Source organism: Equus asinus, chromosome X (assembly GCF_041296235.1).
Source record: "Equus asinus isolate D_3611 breed Donkey chromosome X, EquAss-T2T_v2, whole genome shotgun sequence".
Taxonomy (NCBI): domain Eukaryota; kingdom Metazoa; phylum Chordata; class Mammalia; order Perissodactyla; family Equidae; genus Equus; species Equus asinus.
Genome location: NC_091820.1, coordinates 62719735 through 62743178, shown reverse-complemented (window position 1 = coordinate 62743178; position 23444 = coordinate 62719735). Strand labels below are relative to the sequence as shown.

Sequence of the window (23444 nt, the reverse complement as noted above, 5' to 3'; positions counted from 1 at the left end):
TATCTCCATTGCCTTTGTTCTTGATTTTCCCTCTGTTTAAAATGCTCTCTCCCATTTTTACCTTTTGAGATCCTGCCTGTCCTCCAAGGAAACTATTAAAAAATGCTACCTTCTTCATACAGGCTTTCACTATCCTCTGCCTGGTTGTGATCATACCTACCTGTGAACTCCCATAGCACTTTATATGTATTAGAAATATGCTTCCTTCTTATCCATTCCACAAAATGTTGAGCTCCTTACCAGCAAAGTCTGTGTTTTATTGGCCTTTATAATCCTCCACCCCTAAAGTGCCCAGCTACGTTGCATGTAGTAAGAACTCAATTAGATTCGACCAAGTTTATTGGATATCTACACCAGAGTTTAATACAATGGGAAGATCCTTTTATGTCTCATATATGCTACATTGTTTTGTAAATATGAAGACATATTCAGTTTGAATATATCTCCATTTTTTGACTGTTTAATTTGTGATTCATAGTGGATCTCAAATATTTATTTATACATGTTTAAATTACTAGAGAAAGTAGTAAATAACTTTTGATAGGTACTATAAAATACTGAAAAGACAGTTTAGAATTACACGTGGCCAAATATCTGGCTATCAGTGTCTCCTGTTTTTTTACTACTCTGGATGTGTGTATCCCAACTCTCTATTTAAAATACAAGCCACCATTTTACATGTTAAATTTCAAATATTTTCACTCTGTAGAAGTGATGAGAAGATCACAAGTTATGTTACGGTGGGAAGGCTGTATGTATTTCCTCTTCTCAGCTCTGACATAGCTGTGGGGATTTTCCTTGGCTTTTCTGAATGTTCACCTTGTGTCTCAGACCAGACATGAGGATTTGGACAAGAAAGGAGATTTTTTTAAGGAAAGTTTTGAGCTTCCAAGCTTACATAAAATAAACCAGAGTCCAAGATAATCAGGTCCTTCTGGCCCTTTTCACTTTTTTGCAGGCACTTTCTTGCAATTTTCTCTTTGAGAGTATGCCCTACCCACTGCTTCACAGGATTAATAGGCTGCTAAACTGGAGGAGTAAACCAACCTTATAGGGTCTGGTAGAAAGAGCAAGGGTGTAGTGGAAAATTAAACCAGTCTTCAGGGCCTTACCCCACGGTTGGCCTTGATTTTGGGTGTAGGTGGCTACCTAATGTGGTGTAATTTCAAGGGTTGCCAAAAAGCCCTCCATTAAGGAAAAAAAAAGGAAAAATACCTTCCCACTTGTTGGCTGGGGCCCAAACTCCTTTTTCTTAAGGATAAGACTCTTGCCCTATAGAGATAGTTTAGGCTTGGAATGCCAGACTCCCACCTTTAAAGATGGAGTCTAGGAACTTAAACTTGGCAACTTTTCCTGGGGATTGTCAATGCCTCACATAAACTCAGAATTTCTGGATCATGTGTAATTGGTCCCAGAGCTTTTGCATCCTTTGCCTTTCAGCTCAGTTAGTGTATCAGCTTTTTCTGCTCTTGGTGCTTAGTTTTTCCCAAAAAAATTTCTTGTGTTTTACTTATATTTTTGGGCCATTTTCTCCACACTATATTATCCAAAACCTATCACATTTTATTTTAAGGAACAAAAGGGTAATATGGAATCCTCTCAGCAGACACTGGGATCTTCAGAAACTGCATAAAGAATCCTGATGGAAAATGATTTAAAATTTAAGGTTTTAAATACTAAAAATGCAAATGACATAAAAGGAATTGTTTAGCCCTCAGTAACTACCCTAGAAACTACCCGTGAAGCTCTCAGTAATTACTCTAAAATATGCACATGGAACATTTGATATCCCAAGAGCAAGGCAATTAATCTAAAATATTAGACTTCATTCTTGGATTTTAGAATGGATCCAGGGATCTCATTCCTGGATTTTAAATGACAGATAATAGATCCTGTCCTTAGATCAGGCTTTGAGGGAGGCATGGAAGAGGGGTATAAGACACTGAACACTGTTATCTCAAATGATTGAATGCAAGTCTCTTGTCGTGGCAGTTTTGTCTTTGTTGGACCTGTCTGATTTTCTTGCTCTTTGTAGCATGTCTCCTGTGGTACTCCAACTGAACAAGATTCTGGTTGGTTACTTCTTAATCTTCTACCATGTGTTCTATGCTTGGAAAGTGGATCTTATAAATTAGGCAAGACGCTAAAAGAGTTTACCTTGTCTCTCACTTCAAAAAATAAGCCTCCAAACTCCTTGAGTCACTGTTCAAGGAGTGACCACACACCAGGAACCATTATTGTGTTCCTACACTTCTCCATCCAGCAGCACACCCCCTCCCCCGATAGTAGAAGAAAACTGAGTCTTCTGGAAACTCTTGGCTCCTAAAGGCATCTTTCAAGTTACCGACGCGGAAGTGTCATTGAAAAAGAAGATGACTGAATTCCTTGACTAGTCTTCCACCAGTGATGGGAACGCTGTGATATGTACATGCCCTCTGGCTTAGGTAGAAGCATCATTGCTAATACATCTCCTTCTCAGACTCTTCTTCCTTTGTAAGCCAACACATTTGAGAAAAGATTTATAATTGTAAAGTGCTGGAGGGGTAGGTATCTGCTGCCCTGGATCTATTTCGAAAAGGAGGGCTACAGGGGTGAGATACGGAGAGTCTTAGACTAACCTCAAAGACCTTGTGCCAACTCTACTGCACCCATGATCCAAGAACACAGGTAATGACATATTCACTTGAAGGTCACTCTAGCGCAAGTCTGGAATAAGGACGTCCCAGGTATAAAACATCAAACATCAAATTATATCATGGATCCTCATCAGAACTGTTGTCACGTTTGTCTGAGATGGCATCATATATATTGATTGAAAGGAAAATTGAATCAGATGAGACCCTTTCATATGACACCCTCTCTTCTTTCCACATCAATCTTTTAGGTACTAGATTCACAAAAACTCAGAAATTTTACTCTTCTTTAGGACAGGGCTGAAGTGTCCTAAAGGATCACAGAACCCACCCCAAGTCAAGCCTGGGATCATGTCAGTCCTTGAAGAGTAGTGAATGGGCAATATTTGACTGGAATTTTCCATAGTTGTGTTCACTGCATAACACTCTATTACTAAATAAAGTGATTTTTGAGTGAGTGGAATTATTTGCAATATTTGGTTCATTTTTGATGACTACTTATTTCACTGAAGTGAAAAGTAATACAAGATTGGGATATAATGAAGGAGGACTGGACAGGCTAGTGTTGTATGATCTTGTTTTTTGGCTTTAAAAGCAGAAATACAGTACCCACTCTTTTCTTGCAGTATGTAACATGAGTTGACAAGTATCTAAGAAGCTCAGAAAATCCCTTATTCCAAAATCTTTGACAGAGGTCCTTACAGAAGGACTATGAACTTCTATTCTGGGTTGATTCAAGGGAGAAAGTGGCATCTTTTACCTAAAATGAATAGGCGAGCAAATAAGGAATCCCCACTGGCAAATGCAAACTTTTTGTACCTTTCCAGCACTGTTTGTACTTTTCCACCAATGTTTCAGAAGGAGGAACAGGCAATCATATTTTATCTCTGTTTACAACATTTTGACATGAGGAATAGCCTTACTTCCTTTTTATTATGTTAAACAGCATAACTTTTTTGTTTTAGACTGACATATTTCTTCAGCTATCTTTACCAGACACAGGTTGAAGCATATCACTTGTACAAAATCCTTTAAGTGTCCACACTGTGATGGCCTAATAATCTGACAAACTTCTATTTTCTCTTTTTAGACTAATCACTTAAATTCTTACAAATGCCCTAGGTTTCCACCATGCCAGGCTGTCCTTGAATACATCATGTACCTTGATGTCTCTGTCTTTTAATTTAGCCTGAATGTCTTTATAGTCCAGTCCTTCATCCCTACCTTCTAACATTGAAAGGAAAATTCATGATAGAAAGGAGAGTTTTGATAATCTCATTTCCTCCTCCAACACTTCCTTGGTTCACTTAAATTGGAATTAGCTCTCCTTCCTTTGACTTCACACAGCATATTGCTTGTACCTCTATTATAGCCTGATGTGTTTCATCCTATCGGATGGTATAATTAGTTATCTTCATAATCGCTAGATTGTAAGCTCTTTCTGAGTGGGGACTCTGTCCTGATCATCTGTGTATCTCTCAGAACAATTAGAATAGACCTGTGCTAAATAAATGTCCATTAGCAGACCCTTCGGAAATGTCTGTTAAATGGATAATACAAATGTCCCTGCATGTTTGTAAAACCGTTTTTTCAACTATCTAGCTCTGTATAATTGTTTCAGTATGTTATTTAAAGGCTCATCAAGTTATAAAATCTGAAAGCAAATTTAATAATTTAGAGCTATTGTTTTAATCATTGATATTGGGCACTGTAAAGCATTTGGAGATTACAAAAGCCACTTTTAAAAAACTTTCCTTTTTTATTTACTGACAACTATGTCTGGTTTTTTCTCTTTAAAGAATTGTCTTTTTTCTCACAACAGGAAAATTTGCTCTTCCTTATTGGTCATCTGCCAAAGCATAAACTAAGTGTTCTAAATGCCACCCTATTGAACTGACTAGGATTTTCTCCATGGTTTCTCCAAAATAATTACAGTATATTAACTTAAGTGTTTGGGAATCAAATTGAAGAAACTTCAAAAACGATCAAAAAGAAAACACCTCCTTCACAGCACCAGTGGCCCCCACAAGCTCCATGTCCATTTAACATTTAAAAAATCATCCAAATACAAATTTACCGTCTTTATCTGCAAGCTATAAGCTAAGGCAGAGTACACAACTCTAAACACCCTGACTGGCTTTTTAAAAAAAAAATCTCAACTTTTGAGAACAGAAATTTAAGCAGCCACATTGTCTTACAATCAAAGGAAGTACAAATAAAAGCAAGTCAAATTTAAAAAGTATCACCTCCCTACCACACACACACACACACCCCTCCCAAAATGGAGTAGAGCTCACTTGTCTGTGGCAATGTGGTGCTATTTTTACTTTCTCTACCACAGCCTGCTGCGTTCTTATGGCAGGAAATGACAAGTCCCTCCCCACCATAGCCAGGGGACTCACTCAGTACCAGAAAGTGTGTTGGACAGGCACTGGTCTCCAAAATCTGCAATTAAGAAAAGATAATATTTTTTTCTTATTAAATTAACCTGCTGGTTTGCTCACTTTTATTTCTGACACAAGCCAATTGCTTACCACTCTATGTCATTACCTACTCCAAGTAAAACTGTACTTCTGGACACCTGTAGGCCTAGGGAATTAATCTGGCCTAGGGCGAATTTAGAAGTCATTTAAGCATAAGCTTGCTATTTATTTATTTCTAATTCCTTTCACTTAAATACATCTTGTGAAAGGCTAAAGGGAGAAGGCATTTCTAAATCAAAACTAGAAACAATAAATTAAAAGGCTTTTTTTTTTCAGTGAATGGCATTATTTGCAATATTTGGTTGGTTTTTGATGACTATTTCACTAGAATGAAAACTAAACAACTGGCCACTTCTTGAGATTTTGTTTAGATTGAATTCATTGCATTTTCCACCTGTTTACTTTGTAACATTTTAACAAGCATTAGAGCAATGAGGTTTAGCTCTAAGAGATGGCAAATGACTTGAATTCAGATGATGCCCCGTACTTACCAACTTAAGTATATGTCAGGTACAAAGAGTTTGGAGAAATAACTCTGACAGTTTGGAGGGCCAATTGCTGGTTTCAGCGAATGAGTAATTCAGTGGCAGAGTAACTGCAACTATGTGAAGTCTGGTTATTTTTATTTTAAAATGACCATCAAATGGTTATGTACTTCCATCATTTGTTATGTATTTGGCCTCTTTATCTATCTATCTATTTATCTACCTATCCATCCATCCATTCATCAGTCATTTAGACAAGGCTTCATAGACAAGATAAGAGGAAGTTTAAAACAAATGGATAACAATCCTAAGAATAAATTTATCTAAAACCGAGACCCTTCTTTTCTCACTATTTCTATTCTCACTATTCTCACTATTGGGAACATCACTGATAACTCAAAGTTTCAACTTTAAAGTCTTCTTTAATCCCGTTCCTCCCCCTTCGTCCTGGCTTCCATTCTCTACCTGCTATTTAGAGCGCTACAGGGTTCATCTGACCTTCCCTGCAACATTATTCTGATCTACCTTATTTTTACCTTAGTTCTATCTCTGTCTATCTGACTTTCTTATTATTCTCACAACCTTTCCGACTATGCCATCAACGTATCCTACATACCATACCAAGGTATTCATCCCCAAGAAATCTTCTTTGCCTAGGAGGATGAATGGTACTCTCCATTTGGAACCACTACATCTGGGAAAAGTTACCCAAGAAATACAACACAACACACACACACACACACACACACACACACACACTACCTTTCTAGACTCCATCAATGAGTTGAAACTTTTAGAACATGGGATTCCCCACAGTGATAATTTTTAAAAAATAAACTTGGGGCTGGCCCAGTGGCTTAGTGGTTAAGTTCATGCTCTCCGCTTCAGTGGCCTAGGGTTCACAGGTTCAGATCCCAGGTACAGAGGTAGCACTGTTAGTCAAGCCACGCTCTGGTGGCATCCCACATAAAATAGAGGCAGATTGGCACAGATGTTAGCTCAGCAACAATCTTCCTCAGCAAAAAGGAAGATTGGCAACTGATGTTAAGGCCAATTTTCCTCGCAAAAAACAAAAATTTTAAAATATAAAAAATTGAACTTATCAGAAAGCAAGCATCCAAATGAGTTTGCCTTTCCTAAGCTGTCACTTTGAAAGGCTACATGATTATCTCAATTATACTCCTACTGTTCAGGAAAATTTTGGAATTCTCCTTTAGAGTTTCTACATTACATACTTTAGAATAATTCCCGTGGTGATAAATCCTTGTCTTTTAAGGGTAGTTGAATTTTGGGAAATATTCAAAAGCCATTCTTCAGAACCAAGTCTGAAAGATGAAGTTAAGTTTCAATTTAAAAATGCCATTTTTGGTCAAAAGCAAGGTATGATAAGGTATGACCATACTGTGTTAAGACTCATTTTTATCGATTAGCTCAAACCAGTATCAAAGATAATTTCAAAGAACAAGTTATGAGAATATTTGGTGAAATGAAGCATCAGTAGGGTAAGTATATAGCTTTTCAAAGTGACCATTTGAAAGTAACATTTATTCGAAAATATAAATTGTGATGTATTTATTTAAATTAGTCATAGCAAAGGCAACTTGGTGTAATGAAAATAATATTAGATTGCAAGTGGGAAGTCTTGAGTTCTTGTTACACCTCTTCCTGTGTGATCTTGGGCAAGTCGATTTCTCTGAGATCCATTTCTTCTTTGAAATGTGTTGGTTAAACCAAAGAACTTTTAAGGGCTCTTCTAGCTCTAATATTTAGTCATTTTTCATCTGGGTTTTAAATACCCTGATATTCCATGCCATATATATGTTTTCATGTGCATGCACATTTAATTATTGCATAATATGCAATTTTTTATAAATAATGAGGCATTATTTGTAGTGGGCAAGAGCATGGACTCTGGAACCAGTCTTCCTGGATTCAAATTCCAGCTCTGCCACTGACTAGCTGTGGGACTTTGGGCAAGTTACTTAAACATTTCTGTGTCTCAATTGCTTCATTTGTAAAATGAGATGGTAACAGTGCCTACCTATCTCTATGAGTATTTAATGAGTTAACGTTTCTGAGTTTCTATAGCAAGCGCTATATAAATATAACAAATAAAATGAACAAATTGTTAGCATTTTAAACAGTATAAAATAACTGTGTGCATACATAAATGCTGTGGACAAAGACTGAATGCTGGCTAATGTCTCCAGGAGGAAATTATTTAAACAAATTACATAGATATCTTTATATGCCTATTAATAAAAAAGTTGTTTCATTAGTATTTGTTTTGTTTTGCTTTTCTGTTTGTTTGCTAATACTAGTGGTTGAGTACTCTTTCTCTCTTTAAAGCCTGAGGTTGTATCTTGATTAGGGACTTTCATGGCTATTAATAAATGAAAATGCATTAAAATTTTTCCCAGTTAATTTGAATTTCATATCACAATAGGGATTCAGACTCAACCAGCACTTCTATTTTTTAATTCCTCCAACGGAGGTATAGTACTTTACTTGAGCCAATGGATAATTACTTTTGACAATAGAAGTATGTTATTACCACCACCTATTATTAGTCACTAATTCACGAGTATTACAAACATAATATGTTTTGGACAGTTACCTGATTCTTTTCTCCCTGTCTCATTGAGCTCTCCAACTATACTCATCCTGATTACATCAGGGAAAAAAATATCAAGTGGTCTTAAACAGGGGCTCTTTCCCCTTTTATGAGAAAGTGCAACTAGAAAGAAAAGATGAAGTGGCTTCAATTTGGCTTCCAGATATCCATAAACTGATACATTAAATACTTAAGTTAAACAAACACATATTCACATACAAGGGTATGTGCATTATAAGGAGTTGTACTAGTTGTTAAAACCCTGACCTCCGAGTTTGTGATATAATTGAATGCAACCATGTTTAGGGTATTTTTTTATCCATGTTTAAGTGATCTGTGTAGTCATTTTGCTCATGATTTTTTAAACTGAGCTTAAGTATTAGACATGTCCTCTTACAATGGTTAGATATCTAGGCTGGTGCTTTGGTAATCCACTTCTTCTAAGAATAGGCACCCAGACAAAGGAGCCAAAATCAAACATAACAAACACTCCCCTTACCTCCGAAATCGGCGTATTCCAAATATGTTCTTAACCAAAGACTCGCTGACTTTTAAGCTTACCAATCAGTGAGTAGACACTTGCCTAATATTCATGTGATTCACTTACAACTACTGTAATCTTCCTTCTCAGCAAACATCATCCCCTTCCTCAACACACACATGTTACTTTCTACTATATGACTAGAGTGGCCAATATGTGCTGAGTTCTGAGTGATATAGATATCTCCTTAAAGTCTAGAATTGAAAGGATTTGTGTAATTTGTACATAGACTTACTTTCAAAGTGGGAATAAAGACTGGGTAACCTGGTTTCCCCTTCTGAAGCCTAAGCAGATTAAACAGTCCATAAAAAAAACAGGGCCAGGATTAGGGTGTGGTGAGTGAGGGACTCTCCTTGGACACAAAATTTCAGGGATTGCCAAAGAGCTCAGTAATCAAGGTACGTAATATTTTAGTGCAATATTTTTAAAAGATCAAAATGAATGCAAATCCATGGTGAACATAATATCAAAATAGTAAATAAAGACAGAATCAGTATGATTGATTTTTCCTTTTGTCTCAGGCTCCAATATGACTCAACATGGCACTATGAAAAAGAAGATCACGTTCTACCAAGTACTCCAGAAACAGCAGCCTTGTGTATTCTATAAGATTACATTCATTGACTGGTAGAACCTGGCCATTACTTGGTAGTCTATCAAGTGGACCAGCAAATGTGGGACAGGTGGCTAGTGAGGGCTCTCAGAACCAGCCCAGGTTCCACAGAGTGAAAGAGCACTCTTTTAGAGATGATGTCAAAACCATTTTGAGTACCTCCTGACTTCTCCAGTGCTGGTAGAATTTCTTACTCAGAGCTATAGGGTCTCCCGAGGAAGCCATGGGGAATCTGGCTGGTTTAATTCATTTATGCTTGAAAGAACGTAGACAATCAGTGCTCAAGTACAGCATGAAGAAAATGCTGACAGAGGACTGGGAAGTTTCAGCAGGTAGATGCTGAGACCCCCAAAGTGGATTACCATGGGCAAAAGAAACTATAGAGAGAGTTACACTCAGCCCTTCATGGTAGCAAACTAGAGTTAATGGGAATACGTTTACCATCTGACATCTCTTCTTGACTTGGCAGCCTTTTGAAAGGGTGAGAGAAGGTAGGAATATCAGTGGAAGGGTTCACAAGTCACTCCCTGGTCACAAGGAGCTCTTAACTATGATGAGCTAGCCTAGAAAAATCCTACAGCTTCTAGTCAAACTCACAACACAGTTAGAAAGTAGAAACTGAGGTTTTCTCAGTGGGAGATCTTTTCTGGGTTCTCATGTTCCCAACTGTTTCATTGATTAGTAGATACACATGGAGGGAGACCCAGCTGGCCACCGGCTGTTAGCATAGCTGGTGTGATAGGTTAATTTCTACAGAAAACTGCCTTACAGGTACCCTTGCCATGCTCATAGATGGCTTCCTACATGGGGTGATTTAGGAGCATCAAAAACCACATTTCACTCCTCTCTGCTCCACTTTACTCAATGATCTCTCACCCAGGCTTGGTACCTTACCTGAAATATCCCATTATAGATTCAATCCTTTAAGACACTTTGTCCCCAAGAATCTCCTAATAAAATGAAAATACTATAAGGAGGATTTTCACATTAATATATTAACCGTAATCAATCAGATAAGCTATTTTTCACCTTAGAAAGTGGTTGAGATGAAATACAATGAGAGATACATCTTACTTGGTAGAAGAGGGGAAGTAAAGGAACATAGAAGGGGACAGTCTTAGGTAGTGCAATATGGTGGGATAACCTGAGAAGCCAGATTACATCATAACCGTTGTCAGAGAATTCTACAAAGGGGAGGATAGGGCAGAAAAGATAGAAGGCAGACAACCAATGCAATAGCTGTCACTTAAACAAATCCGCTTCAAGCTAGTCCTTTTAACGACATTTTCTCATCTAGGCTGCAAGCTCCTTGGGGAGAGGGATCCTTTCAAAGAGTTCAAATGCCAGCTTCAGTTGGGGAATATTGAAATACTTTCTTCCCTTCTCTCTCTCCTCCTCACTCTTTTCCTCTTATAACATAAGTGTAATAAACAACGCCTACGCCTGGGGTATATTGTTAAGATTACATAAGGTATGCCAAGTAAAAGCCAGTAAGAGAGTGCTTGGCACGTAATAGATACTCGATACATGTTATCTGACCTTATATTTTTGCCTCTAACACTTGGTAAATAGGATACTAGGCACACAGGAACATCTAAATAAATGCTTTGAAAGGACCTGATAAAGAAAAGTTAGTGGTGAGGATAAAACAGACTGAAGTTCTTTCTAAATTCCTTTATCTTTAAAAGAAGGTAACAGTGTGTAAGAAACAGACTGGAGGAAAGGATGAGTAACCAAAAGGCATTCCCAGAGGCCCCAGGATCCATAGCACTCTGTCATGGGGGCTAGGAAAGAAAGCTGAGATAGGAAGTTACAAACTGACAACGTTATGATCCCTACCGGTAGCTTTTTTGTGTGTGACAGCAGAACCAGAACAATCCAAGTACCACCTGAGTGAGGCATATATGTGAGGACAAACTAGAGCCATAGTCCACAGGGACAGAATTCAGTGACAGAGCAGGGTCGCAAATTAATCATAAACACCACTAGACAAATCCAGCTGGCTAGAAGCAAATTCTATTGAAATGGTGACTATTCTCAGGTGCTTTTTTATAAAAATCATTTAATTTATTATATTTCATGGACAAGAGTCAGGCAAGATATAAAAATGTGGGTTTTTGTTTGGAGGTCACTTCATCAATTTCTTCTAGAACAGCATATACCCTAAAACTATTCTGTTTTACTTGCTGGATTTTCCAACTCCTAAGACAGACTGCTTAAGCTGAGAGCAAGCAGGGTGTAGGGGAAAGAGCACTGGTCAGAGACATAGGATACCTGGCTTCTAGTCTTGGTCTTATCACTAATTAGTGGTGTTACCTTGGGAAAGTCTCTTCTATCTCTGGGCCTCAGTCTTTCATCTGTAAAATGAAAGAGTTAGACTAGATTATCCCTAAGGTTCCTTTGAGTTCTGACAGTCTAAGTATAGTAGAAAGTTTGATTTGGCAGATAGGCCCAACTTCATATAAAAATTAGGGCATAATTGAAGAAATGCTGTCCTTCCTATTCAGTGCTTCCTCACCTCAGGTCTGACCAAGAGTCCTCACACCACAACCGTAACTGCCTGGATTATATCCAACCCAAGACCCACACTGTTAGGCAGACTTTCCTGGTTGGCACAGACTTGTTCTTATCATGGACTGCTTCCCATCAAATCATTCCTTAGGGCCAGTGTCTCTAATTTTGAGCTCAAAACCACTGAGATTTGATAAGTGAGTTTAAGCTAATGCATTAATGACAGAGAACTAGAAAATATTATCCAGGACCTTCACAGAGAAAATGTAAGCATCTTTCAAGCAGCTTTCTTTTAAATAATTCATGGGAAACATTGAAAACCCAAGCGAAAAGGAGCACAGTACCATGGGAGGAGAGTAGGGGAGAGGTTTTAAACAGGTTTCACCTCTCATATCATACACCGAAGCCTGCTCAGTAGCCTACACATGGAGTAAGTAATTCAAAATGTTCAGTCAGCACATACTTATTGAGCACCTGGGGCAGTAAGCTGTTTTCATTGATAAGCCCAAAGTCAACATAGATAATGATTTAATGAGCCTTATAATTTTTCAATTGTTGGCAGAACTGGTTGAACATTTTAAATAAATACTAGACTTTTTAATCTTCATTAAATCTATGTTAATAATCTATTAGTCTCTATTGATTCTTTAGTCTTTACAAACAGGATAACTGAGGGCTAGAGAAAATAAGGGATTCATCCTTAATTACATAGCAAGTTAATAGCAGACCCAGGACTAGAACCTAAGTTTTAATTCAAAAAACTTGTGTTCCTTTATCCACATCACACTTCCTCACAACTACATATTCTCTAGTATGTGTGTGGATATTTCCCTTCCCCTCATATAGTCAGACAATTTTTATGTAAGCTTTGTTTATGTTATTAGGGCTGTCAATTTTCTAAATCAATACTAGTATACAAATCACTGGAAACAAGCATCATGCATTTTTTTTTTCTGCAATGGCATGGAAACCAGTGTTCTTGATTATGTGAGGGAAAATCAACACCTATTCCTGCCTCTTCTCCATTTCTCTCCCTACATCCCCCACACATACAGAACACATACATGCAGACATCCGTTTCTGCTGAGATGCAAGACTGGAAGAAAATAACCAAAATGGGACAAATGTTCCTTTTTCCTCTTTGACCTCTTTCCTGCTGTTAGAGTTTGCTAAATTATCAATCTAGGACAAAGGAATGAAATGATGAGATGAGCAATACCTTGTTGTAAATCAAGTCACCATGCTAGATGTCACTGGAGATAAGAAAGGAGCGACATGGCCTCCCTCCTTGAAAACTTGTAGACAGGTAGCAGTGACACAACAGATAAAACAGAGAATAATGAGTAAAATCAATTGCTAAACTGAGCAAGCCAAATGCTAAGCTCTATAGAAAGCTTCCAAATATTTAAGGTACAAATCCATAATAGTCTTTACTGTGGCTGTGTCATTCTATATGGCATTTCTAAAAGCAGTGATTTTACTAATCCATAAAACTCATAATTTTTCTCATTTATTCAGCTCAAGCCTTATAAATATTCTGTTCCTCACAAGAATTTCAAGCTGAAGCTTAACCAAGCATAATGTTCCCATGTGCTGAAGGAAATCTGTCAGGTGAAAGGGAGGTGCAACTTAATTTTCCCAGTGTGATTTCAATTCAATTGCACACAGCATTTTGCAAATTGTACAGAGGAACTCTGACCAAAAAAAGACAAAATATCTAGTAGGCATTAGCATAGTGATCCATACCCTTGAGAAAGAGATTCTCTCAATCACACCATTTTCACAGATAGGGAAACGGAAAAATGAGGACGCATACTGCCTTGTTCAGGTTTATACCCCCTAGCTGGCCCCAAAGGAGCACAACTTGAAGCTCAAGCTTGTGATCGGTGCCTGCTAAAAGTATGATTTAGAGCAGAGTTCAAGGATGGATGTCCCAAGGCGCTTTCTCTATTTCCTCTTGGATAAGGAAGCACAGACATGGTGGTGGGGGTTGCAGAGAGCAGGAATAACCAACATTATCAGGAGACAGACTATCCTAAAAGCTTGTTCCTGTGTTTTTGTTTTCGTTTTTGACCCAGAATTCTGTAGCTAGTTGGGTCAGATGGTTCCAACACTGAGCTCCTAAACTTAAGTATGTGAGTTAGAGTTCAGTTAATGCTCTCTGTAACATAGCAATAGATTATGCTCTGAACCTGAGACAGGTATCCCGTTACTCCAAGTCGTGGGTCCTAACGAAAAACATGACTTGCAAATATAAATATAGCTCTACCCTCTCTTCTAATGGTTGGTGTGTAGCTTCAATTTTGTATGTCAAAGATCTCAAGTTTTCTCTCCAATTTTGATGCCCATAGTCAATACAGAGTGTAGTATGAGGCCAGCAAACAAGTATACATATAAATAAATCTATTCCCGTAGACTTGTTTAGAGAGTCTCTACGTACAATTTTTTTCTGAGCCCTTCCCTTGTGTTTATTTTAACCTGCATCTAAAACTACATAGTCTGCCCTAGTCTCCGATATAGCCTTCTATCTGGAATTCAGAACCTTTGTTCCAACCTTAGCATGACATAGATTAGGTTAGGGATAAGAAAGCAGATCTTTTGCAAAAGCTCTGATGTGATTTTCTTTTTGCACCACATCAGCTTAAGTGTGAATGGGGATGATGACTCTCTGTTTAAGGCAAAATATGTCATGAAGTCACCTACCTTCTTCTAAATCCCCTTTGTATAGTTAGATTTAGTATGTGCTACTTTTTCTTTCCCAAATAAATGAGCTCCATGGGGGCAGGGGCTACATCTTACATGACTCTTATTGTTGCCCATGCTATACTGGAAAAATAGTAAACATGATATAAAGATTAAAGAGAATTAAAGTATTTCATCTACGCTTTCTATGATCCCCATTTTTTACCCATTTTATTCCCTACTTTATGCGTTCTATCTGCCCGCCATTTCCTAGTTCACCCAGGCTAAATCTAATAAAAGAAAAATGTATTTTGAAATTAGTACATCTTGACTCCCTCTATTATGAACTCTCTTGATTCTCAAATGGAAAGGAACAAAATAGTGAGATGTGGCTTTATCATATAGATATCCTAGTATAATGGAAAGGGTTTTGAAACTGAACCAAGACAGCTGTACAACTTTGGGCAAGTTATTTAATTTCTTTAACATTGGTTTCCTCATGTATAAAATGAGGAAAATAATAGAGTTATTGTCAAAATGTAAGAGATTTTGCCCAATGCTTAGTATATCATAAGTGCTCAATAAAGAGGAATCATTATTATTTTTGATGGTTGAGAACCCAAAATCAAAGTTGGAGCAAGTAGCAGATAGCCTTCAAAAATCTGGTAAATCCTAGACTTTAGGGAAGTGCTTAAATATTTAATAGCTTATTCTGGAGTCATTTCTAGGAAGATACTTGATTTAGAATAGGGCATACTTTTTGTGGAGAAAATCAACAGCTCAGAAATGGCCTGAATCTGATGTTGATCCTTAGTTCATGGTGAGGACTTAGGCCCTGCTTTAAATTCCACAGCTTGAGATTTGAGGAGGATTTGGGAAAAACTATATGTACTTCTAAGCCCCTAAATCACATTGGAAAATTCTGGTTATTTTCCCTCTGCTATAAAAACCAAACTGGCCTTCCAGAGCTGTAAGAATAGGACGAGGCCAAAGGCTCAGAATTCTCCATTAAGAAAATTAAGTCAGCATGCATAGGTGTGAGACTTAACAAATCAAAACTAATTTACATTCCAAAATGAATTTTTCACGCCTAAAAATAATTCACATAGCCCACAAAAGGGCTATCTGAAATTAAAACTTTATTTTGAAGACAAATTTTTATACATGGAAAGAAATCAATTCCATATTTTTAACAAATACGCTGAAATTTTACATAAAAAGATAATGAACTGATCATCATTTCTGAGAAGTACTTCATATTCTTTGGCCCAATATTGCAAGGGGACTAATGCATGAAAACAATCCTAAATTAGACTTAAAATTTCCAAAGCAACATCATACAGTCTTCAGAGGGGAGTGTATTAGAGTGGTTCACCATCAATTTTCATTTTATATGTATACAAAATATTTCCAACAATTTCCCAAATGTGTCACTAAATGAAAAGACTGGGGAAAAGACTGCATCTTTATCTAGTGCATTAAAGCAGCCTGCATATTGGAGATCCCATAGCATTTGGGGAGGCGTCAGCATGATTCACCGTCATGCCCATGTACTCCAGATATTGGTTTAGCCTGGGTTTTTACTCTGGCTTTATATGTTCGGCCCAAGTCTCAGTGAAGGAATAACTTATAACCCAAGGTAATCAATCTTAATATCTCTTCCCTATTGGACCACGTCACAGGAATTTTCAAATTTGCTGATTCTCGGAGGTCAGGAAGTTTTAAACTTCCTGAGTGATTTTTCCCCTATGAAAGACTCAAACAGATACACAGATAATAGTTTTCAATGTTCAATTCTTACAAGTGTAATTTAGAGCTAAGATGGTTATTAACAGATAATTCTATGTCAAATATGATCCAGGTCATACTCTGTGAGTTCTGAGAAACAGCGCTTTCTCTCTGCAGACTGCAAGATGTCTTTATAGTGCTTTGCCTGATCAAATTTCATGGTCCTAAATCAAGGGAAGTTTACTCTATTCTCCATCACCAAAAAGCCACTTTCAGCAAGTGGCCAGAGCACAACTGGGTATCCCAAAATCCGATGGATGATCGCCCACTCTGGATAACTTGGGCCCCAAGTCTACTTCCCCTAATTAATTTGGATTGGTTATCTACACTAGCCACTTCACAGTCTGTCATATTTATACTCTGCTTCAGCAAGCTAGATTATCATCAGGATGGCTTTATTACATCCATCGACATAAAATTAATCACAAATTTTTCTCTTTTTAGTCCTGAGAAGCTTTTGAAGGTCATAGACGTTCAGAGGGAAAGGCATTACATAGTGTACCAGATGCCTTGATATGGACTGTGCCTACTTTTAACAACAAACTAGATATTTCTATTGTCAGTGGTTCTTCCTCAGAGAGATTAATGCTGGGCTAGGTCAAGTGACTGAACTTTTCTTTATATCGAAGTAGTTTTATTAAGTATTAAAAATCAGTACTGCCTAATTTTAACTCTGGCATCCTTAGAAAAAAGAGAACTCTGCTCGTACCTTCCAATTTAAAAAATGTTAGGACGAAGGGGAAAAAACATTAAACAACAACAATAAAAAAAATCAGATCTCAATCAAAAGTGTACCCAAGAATATAGAAGCAGGATGCTATTTTTATCATGGGAATGTAGGGAGAAAAAGCAAAGAAATATGTCTTTAGAATATTAAATGAGTAAAATCTTTGGCATAAAATTAACAAGGGCCAGGAAAATTCAGATTTAAAAATTTCCTCTTCAGGTCCCCACCACCCAAGCAAAAAAGAAAAACAAAATAGAATTTTCCAAATTATTTCTACACTTAACAAGTTTAAACTATGCAAGTAAATTAGAAAAACAGTAAGAGAACAACACTGTGCCTTACTGAAATAAAGTTTGTTTATTGGATCTGGGCTATGCTCTTCCTCTATCTACATTAACTGAATTATTTGGATAATCATTTAACTTTCCACTGTGAGAAGCATGTGTAAATATAACTTCACATCTTAGAGCACCTCTGATAGGTTTTTAGTAAACCTTATCCCACTTTGTCATATTATTACATTTAAAGATAAGACCAGTCTTTTCTTTTAGACTCCTTACAAATATGTTTAGCACATATCCTTGATTCTTTAATATGCACAATATATGGAAGTTGCCAAATGTGCATTAGTCTCAACAACTTCAATTTTCCTGGAAGAAGAGAAATAGCTCTTCAACTTTTATAGTCAATTGAGAACAGAAATTATTTTTGTAATTTGGAGCCACTGTCTTACTACTTTATTTGCCTCTGTAATCTGGGTGACTTTATTATATCCATTGATGCGACATTAATCACAAACATCAGGAAAATATTTCCCTTTTGCAATTTTGGAATTGAATGCCTTTTAAAAAAAAATACATCTGATGAATAATAAATAAGTCTATCCCCTACACGTAATTCATTCTCCAGCACTCCGTTTGGTCTGACACTTTAAAATAGAGTAGCCACCTAGGATAACAAACGTTTAGTTTTAAAGAACCAACTCATAGGTCACCTTATAACACCTAAAAAGATTAAATACTCCAAACAGTAAATCATTATTATTACTGTCACCCTATAAATAACTTATAAGAATTATTTTATCACGTAAAAATGTCATTACTTACAAGAAATATCTAGTAACATTTTATTAGCTTACGAGAAACACCTGAATCTAATCTACCAAGTAAAGCTGAAAATAGCTAAGTAAGTATAATTACAACAGTATTAAAGCCTTTCTTCTGTTGCTGACAATGTGGAAAAACCTTGCCATTGTCTGCCATATCAATGAAATTAAGAGTGAAAACAATAGAGTGTGACATTGAGCAAAAGCTTTTGGAAGAAACAAATATATTGACAAGAAGCAAGGAACTAGTTGAGAGGCTTTTGACTTGGTGGCAGATATTTGCATATATTGTAAGTCCTAGTGAGAGAGTAATTATGCTGCCCCAGATACAACTGAACCTAAATGGGCAGCCTTGGCTTATGCTCTGGGCACAAGTCATGCTTCGATGTGACCCACATACTGATCATGGCCAATACTTTAAACTTTGGTTTCCTCACTAGGTAATTAGAGTTAGTGAAGTTCCTGGCCCATACCCAAGTCTCCAGAGTCTATACAAACTTGATTTTGTTTAATATCCTGTACTTCTGATTGTTTCTCAAGAACTCTGTCTGCATTTTGATTACTGGCTGATGCTAATGCAGTTGTTACTGCAAATGAAAGTGATGACTCTGAAGCACACTCTCGCCTCCAAATTGTCTTCCAATGACTATACCAAAAGATGCCACCTTAATTTTCAAATCCTAGATATCACTCTGTTATGCAATAAAAATTAGTAATAGTGAAGCCACTAACTACTGCATCCTCTTCAGGATTCACATACCACCAATTATTATAATATTTAGTTCCCTCACACTTTATCCTAAGCCCCATATGCCTGTTTTTGCCAGGCAGATATCCTGTAATCTTGACTCCCTTCTCAAATTTGGAATCTCCTAGATCTCAGTACCTCCCGAATACTCTCTCTTGTCTTAGAGCTTAGCGAAATTCTTGCTCTGGTACTTGGTATAGCACATAAACATCCAGTACATGCTCAGGTCTGTGTTAGTGTTGTATTACAGCACTTAGTGTGTATTGATTTGCAATTTGAGATTTTTTTCTGTGGGCACAGTAGGAATAATTCTTTCCTAATCTCGCAGGGAAACAGTGGTAGAGCCCAGCAAATCAAGGCTTGCTACATTATTAGGGCCCTTGGGAGAAGCCTGAAGTGTGCCACTGGTATTGAGAGGTTCTTGAATGATTTCAAAATGACATCTTTTAACATTTCCCAATGAATAATGCATGTGTCTCTTAATCCTCAAGCCTTGTTAAGCAGCAAGGAGAAGTGAAATTAGCACTGGACGAGGCATCAAGAGATGTAGCTTCTAGCCTTTTCTCTGTCACAGACTCACAGAGGTACTTGGCCCAGTCACTTCAACTCTCTGAGCCTCAGGTTTTCTAACTGTAAAATGCAAACTGTCAATCTACGTCACTTCTCAAAGCATAAGAGAGTCTGAGATGCTTGCCATCACTCCTGTGAGTGACAGGATTTGAATCTGTTTCTGATAAATTCTTATTTTTTGACTAGGGGTTTGGAGACTGATTCTTGAAACTTTTGGCAAGAGAGGAAAACTTTTGGAAGGTCACTTTAATAAGCAAGGGAAATGGGACTATCTGTGGTCCCTCCTCTCAAGATTAGGCGGGGGGGGGGGGGGCAGAGGGGGGAGTCAGAAGAAGGAGTTAACTTCCTTTTCTGATTCTGGGCATCTGACTCGTGCAAAAAGTGTCTATGAGAGGAAGGCAGAAAGCATGCCTCTTTCTCCTTTTCATTTTGTTACCTAGTGCAAAGGGGGAAAATTGAATTCATCTATTCCTAAGGGTCTCTAGATGAAAATTCAGAGAGCTTTATGGAGGAGTCAATGCCCCATTTTGTGTTTATTCACCTTTACAATATTTAGTACCATATTACACTGGCCCCAACAGAAATAGATACACTATATGGTTCCTATCTTACAGAAATATTACTGCAAATTATAGCAAGGTAGAACAGTACATGTGTTCACAAGTGCAAATTAAAAAATTTAATTGAATTTTAAAAATTAAAAAAAATTACTCCCCCTCCGATACAAATTTCTTGGAGGATGGTTTTTATGTGATTCAAATATTTGTTAGTGTGGCTGGTAGAATATTTCCCTAGGCTAAAATATTGAATCCCATCTATAAAATTGATACCTTTGCCACCATACCTGAGATTTACAGCAGCTGCAGGAAAGAAATACTCTTTATTGAATGATCCAAAGCTCTCTAGCAAATGTAGCTCTGCTAACTGTGTAAAATTAAAATGTTTTTCTTCCCTGGAATGATCAGAACAGTATAAAATGGAGTCCGTGCATACCACTGTTGACAGCAGAGAAAGGAGCAGGAAACTCATTTGAGACTTAATCCTGGATCATGTTGCACCATGGAAATCCATCCTTTCCTTTCTTTTAATCTCTGAATGCAGTTCCTAGCAGTTTCATGCCATTGATAGCCCCATCTTTGGTTTAAAGTTAGGAGGCACCTTCCTCAATATTTTTTCTTTGAGCACAAAAGAGAGACAACATGCAAGCCAGGAAACAACTTCACGCACATTTTATCAAAACAAGTCAATTATGTGTACGTAAAATTCAAATTTAATCCAAAATCATTTTATCCATTGTTGATTTTTTAATGTACTGATTATTTATTCTGATAGATACAGCTTCTCTGAAAAACAGAGCAACTGTGCCTATTGTCTTTCTTATTTCCCCTCTCTCATTATAAACATGTTTTTTTTTTTTTTCTGGAGTACTTTCTCTGAAAGCAGAATCTCTACAGCTAGCATTGATTACGATTCACTTTTACAGTGAAAATGTGTAACTGATACAAGCTGATAGGAGCATGCATTCATGTCAGTAAAGGTCCTCAGGTATTACAGTTCTCTTATTTGTTTGTAGCTCATTTTGAAAATAACACAAATTTAACCATTTTAATGATTCAGCAGATAAAAATATCATCTCCAAAGAGTTATAGCAAAGAAAAGATAAAAACCATCCTGCAAATTCATACAAGTAACTCTACTTAATACAGAGTTGGTTAAATTACAAATGTTCACAGGGCTATTTTATTCAATATCAATTGAGTGAAACACATGAAAAACCTCTCCATGTCAAACTTACATTTTTCCAAGTTTAAAGTTACCACCCCCCTCCTACCTCAGGCAGCCAACCGTATAATTATTTTTGCTTGTGCAAATACCAAGGAAATGACATACCAGGATGGTCCGGGTTCATTATATCCATACCACCCTTAGATCCGACAGGTTACCCAGACCTGGTGTGAAGAGGCCAATTCTAAATATCAAAGGTGAAAGGCACAAATGAGAGCTAATTAAGCATTAAAAAACTGGAGCCTACCGTTTCAGTTTCTTTCTGTTTTCTCCAGAGATCTTCAAGGAATTCATGCCACAGCCACTCCAACGAGGACACTACCGCTCTGTGCGTCAATTCCGGCTCCTTGTTCTGAGAACGACCAATCCAATTCCCCTTCACTACCAAAAAACAAAAAAAGGAAAGAAAGTGAAAAGGAAAGGAGAGAGAAAGAAAGAAAAAAAGAAATAAAGAAAGCAGGGAGGGAGGAAAGAGTAAAAAGAAAACAAAACAAAAGAAAGCCAAAAGAAAAATAAAGAAAGGAAAAGGAAAAAGAGAAGAAATAAAATTCTCATCATTACCTAACCACTACCATGTTGGAAAACATGGTAGTGAAATGTCAGAGTGAAATATGCAAGCCAGTCTGTGCACATTGAACATTTCCGTTTTCCAGGGGGCAGCTTGAGCTAGCTTGCTCTCTCTCTCTCTCTCTGATTAATGATGCAGGGCTATGCTATGAGCTGTACATAGAGCCTGCAAAGCTTCACATTTAGCAAAGAAACTCCCGTTTCTATTTATGGGGCCACAGTGCATTGTCTTCCAATCCTGTGGTTGCACTCAGCTTTGAGTTTGTGATAATACACAGCCTATTTGTTTATGGAACACTTTGCTGCAGCTAGTTGCCCTCTGGCCCCTCCCATAGATAGTGGACCGCTGCAGTCTTCACTGTGATCCTTTCTCACAGCCCCTCACAGTTGTTTTGTTCGGGTACCAAAGTGCACACTTCCTAAGGATGTGCCTTAAGTAGCTGATGATGGGGATAACCTAGGGTATTCTTGGATGTACAAACCTCCGAACTCCTGGCATTGAAATAAATACTACCCTACTCTTTAAGAGGAATTTGCAGATACTTCACTCACCTCCCACTTCCTGTCCACCCACTCCCCCTACCCTTCAGAGTCCCTGTGACCAGGAAGTGCAGGTAAACCCCCATTTCCTCTCAATGGTTAGGGAGGATCGGGTGAAAAGAGGCTGGTTTCCTGTAGCCCAGACCCATCACCACAGCTTCTTGAAGATGGTGTTCCAAGGAGCCTGAGAACCCCAGAGCCCAGTGCCACACTGTATTAGACACCTGACACCCCACCACCACTACCACTACCAGCACTGCTGGAAGATGAATGAGAGGCAGCTAAAGGCAATCCCCAAGACTTTAGTAGTATTTCTGGATCAGAGCAAGGGAATTTTTCACATAGGCCATGCGAGAAAGAAGTATGTTAGTTCAGGTCTGGCCTAATGCCAGAATATACCTGCGTGGTATTTTATAAGGAGCACCTGTAGGACTCTCTGCCTCAAAATACTTCCTTCACTAATGCCTGAAACACCAGTCCTTTGGAGGTAAGCAAACCCTTCTTCCTGAAGTCTTGATTTTCATGTCCTGATGCTGCTAAAATACCTTGCTTAAAAACCTTGGTGTGAATGAGTTTATTAGAATTGGAAAGATGGGAGTAGATGGTGGGAGCAGGATATAAATTGAAACTGAAGAGATCCCAGGACGGGAAAATTGAACTGCCAAAAGCAATCTTTAATCATTTAATACTAGGCAAATGGGGGAAAATATAAAAGGAAAAAGGGTAAATTAATCTAAATTTGCATTAGGTCAGGTATGTTGACAACAAACCAAATACATTGCCACTGCTTTGTCTTTTTATTCTGTACTCCAAGGTCTGGCGGAATATAAAGGTAATGCTTTGTTTGTTTATTTAAAGAAACTTTTCGTACGTCCTTTTGGTGTGCCTAGAGTTTATTGTGATGCTCTCTCTCCCCTAACACAGCCTTAGCTCTGTTCAGCAAACGTCTGTTGAGTAACTGCTAAATGAAGACCAGGGGATCAAATACAGCTGGGGAGGAGAGAATGAGGGAGTGAGAGTAGGAGAGGGCTGATGGTAAAGGAAAGGGAGCC

At 37.7% G+C, this 23444-nt stretch overlaps 1 protein-coding gene across 15 annotated transcripts in view; it reads right to left on the bottom strand.

Moving 5' to 3' along the window:
• The window catches only part of GPR174 (G protein-coupled receptor 174), a 109422-nt gene that overhangs the window by 19852 nt on the left and 66126 nt on the right, over positions 1–23444 (bottom strand). For 4 of the 15 annotated variants that reach the window (XM_044763735.2, XM_070503237.1, XM_070503234.1 and 1 more), the window contains 2 exons: positions 21533–21666; positions 5043–5078 (listed from right to left, as the gene is read on the bottom strand). In XM_044763735.2, coding sequence (XP_044619670.2) covers positions 5043–5078; positions 21533–21666 — 170 coding nt within the window. Of the gene's footprint in view, positions 1–5035; positions 5079–11685; positions 11727–21390; positions 21450–21532; positions 21667–21846; positions 22001–23444 lie in introns of those variants that run through there. The other 11 variants (XM_070503227.1, XM_070503228.1, XM_070503229.1 and 8 more) reach the window with 8 other exon arrangements.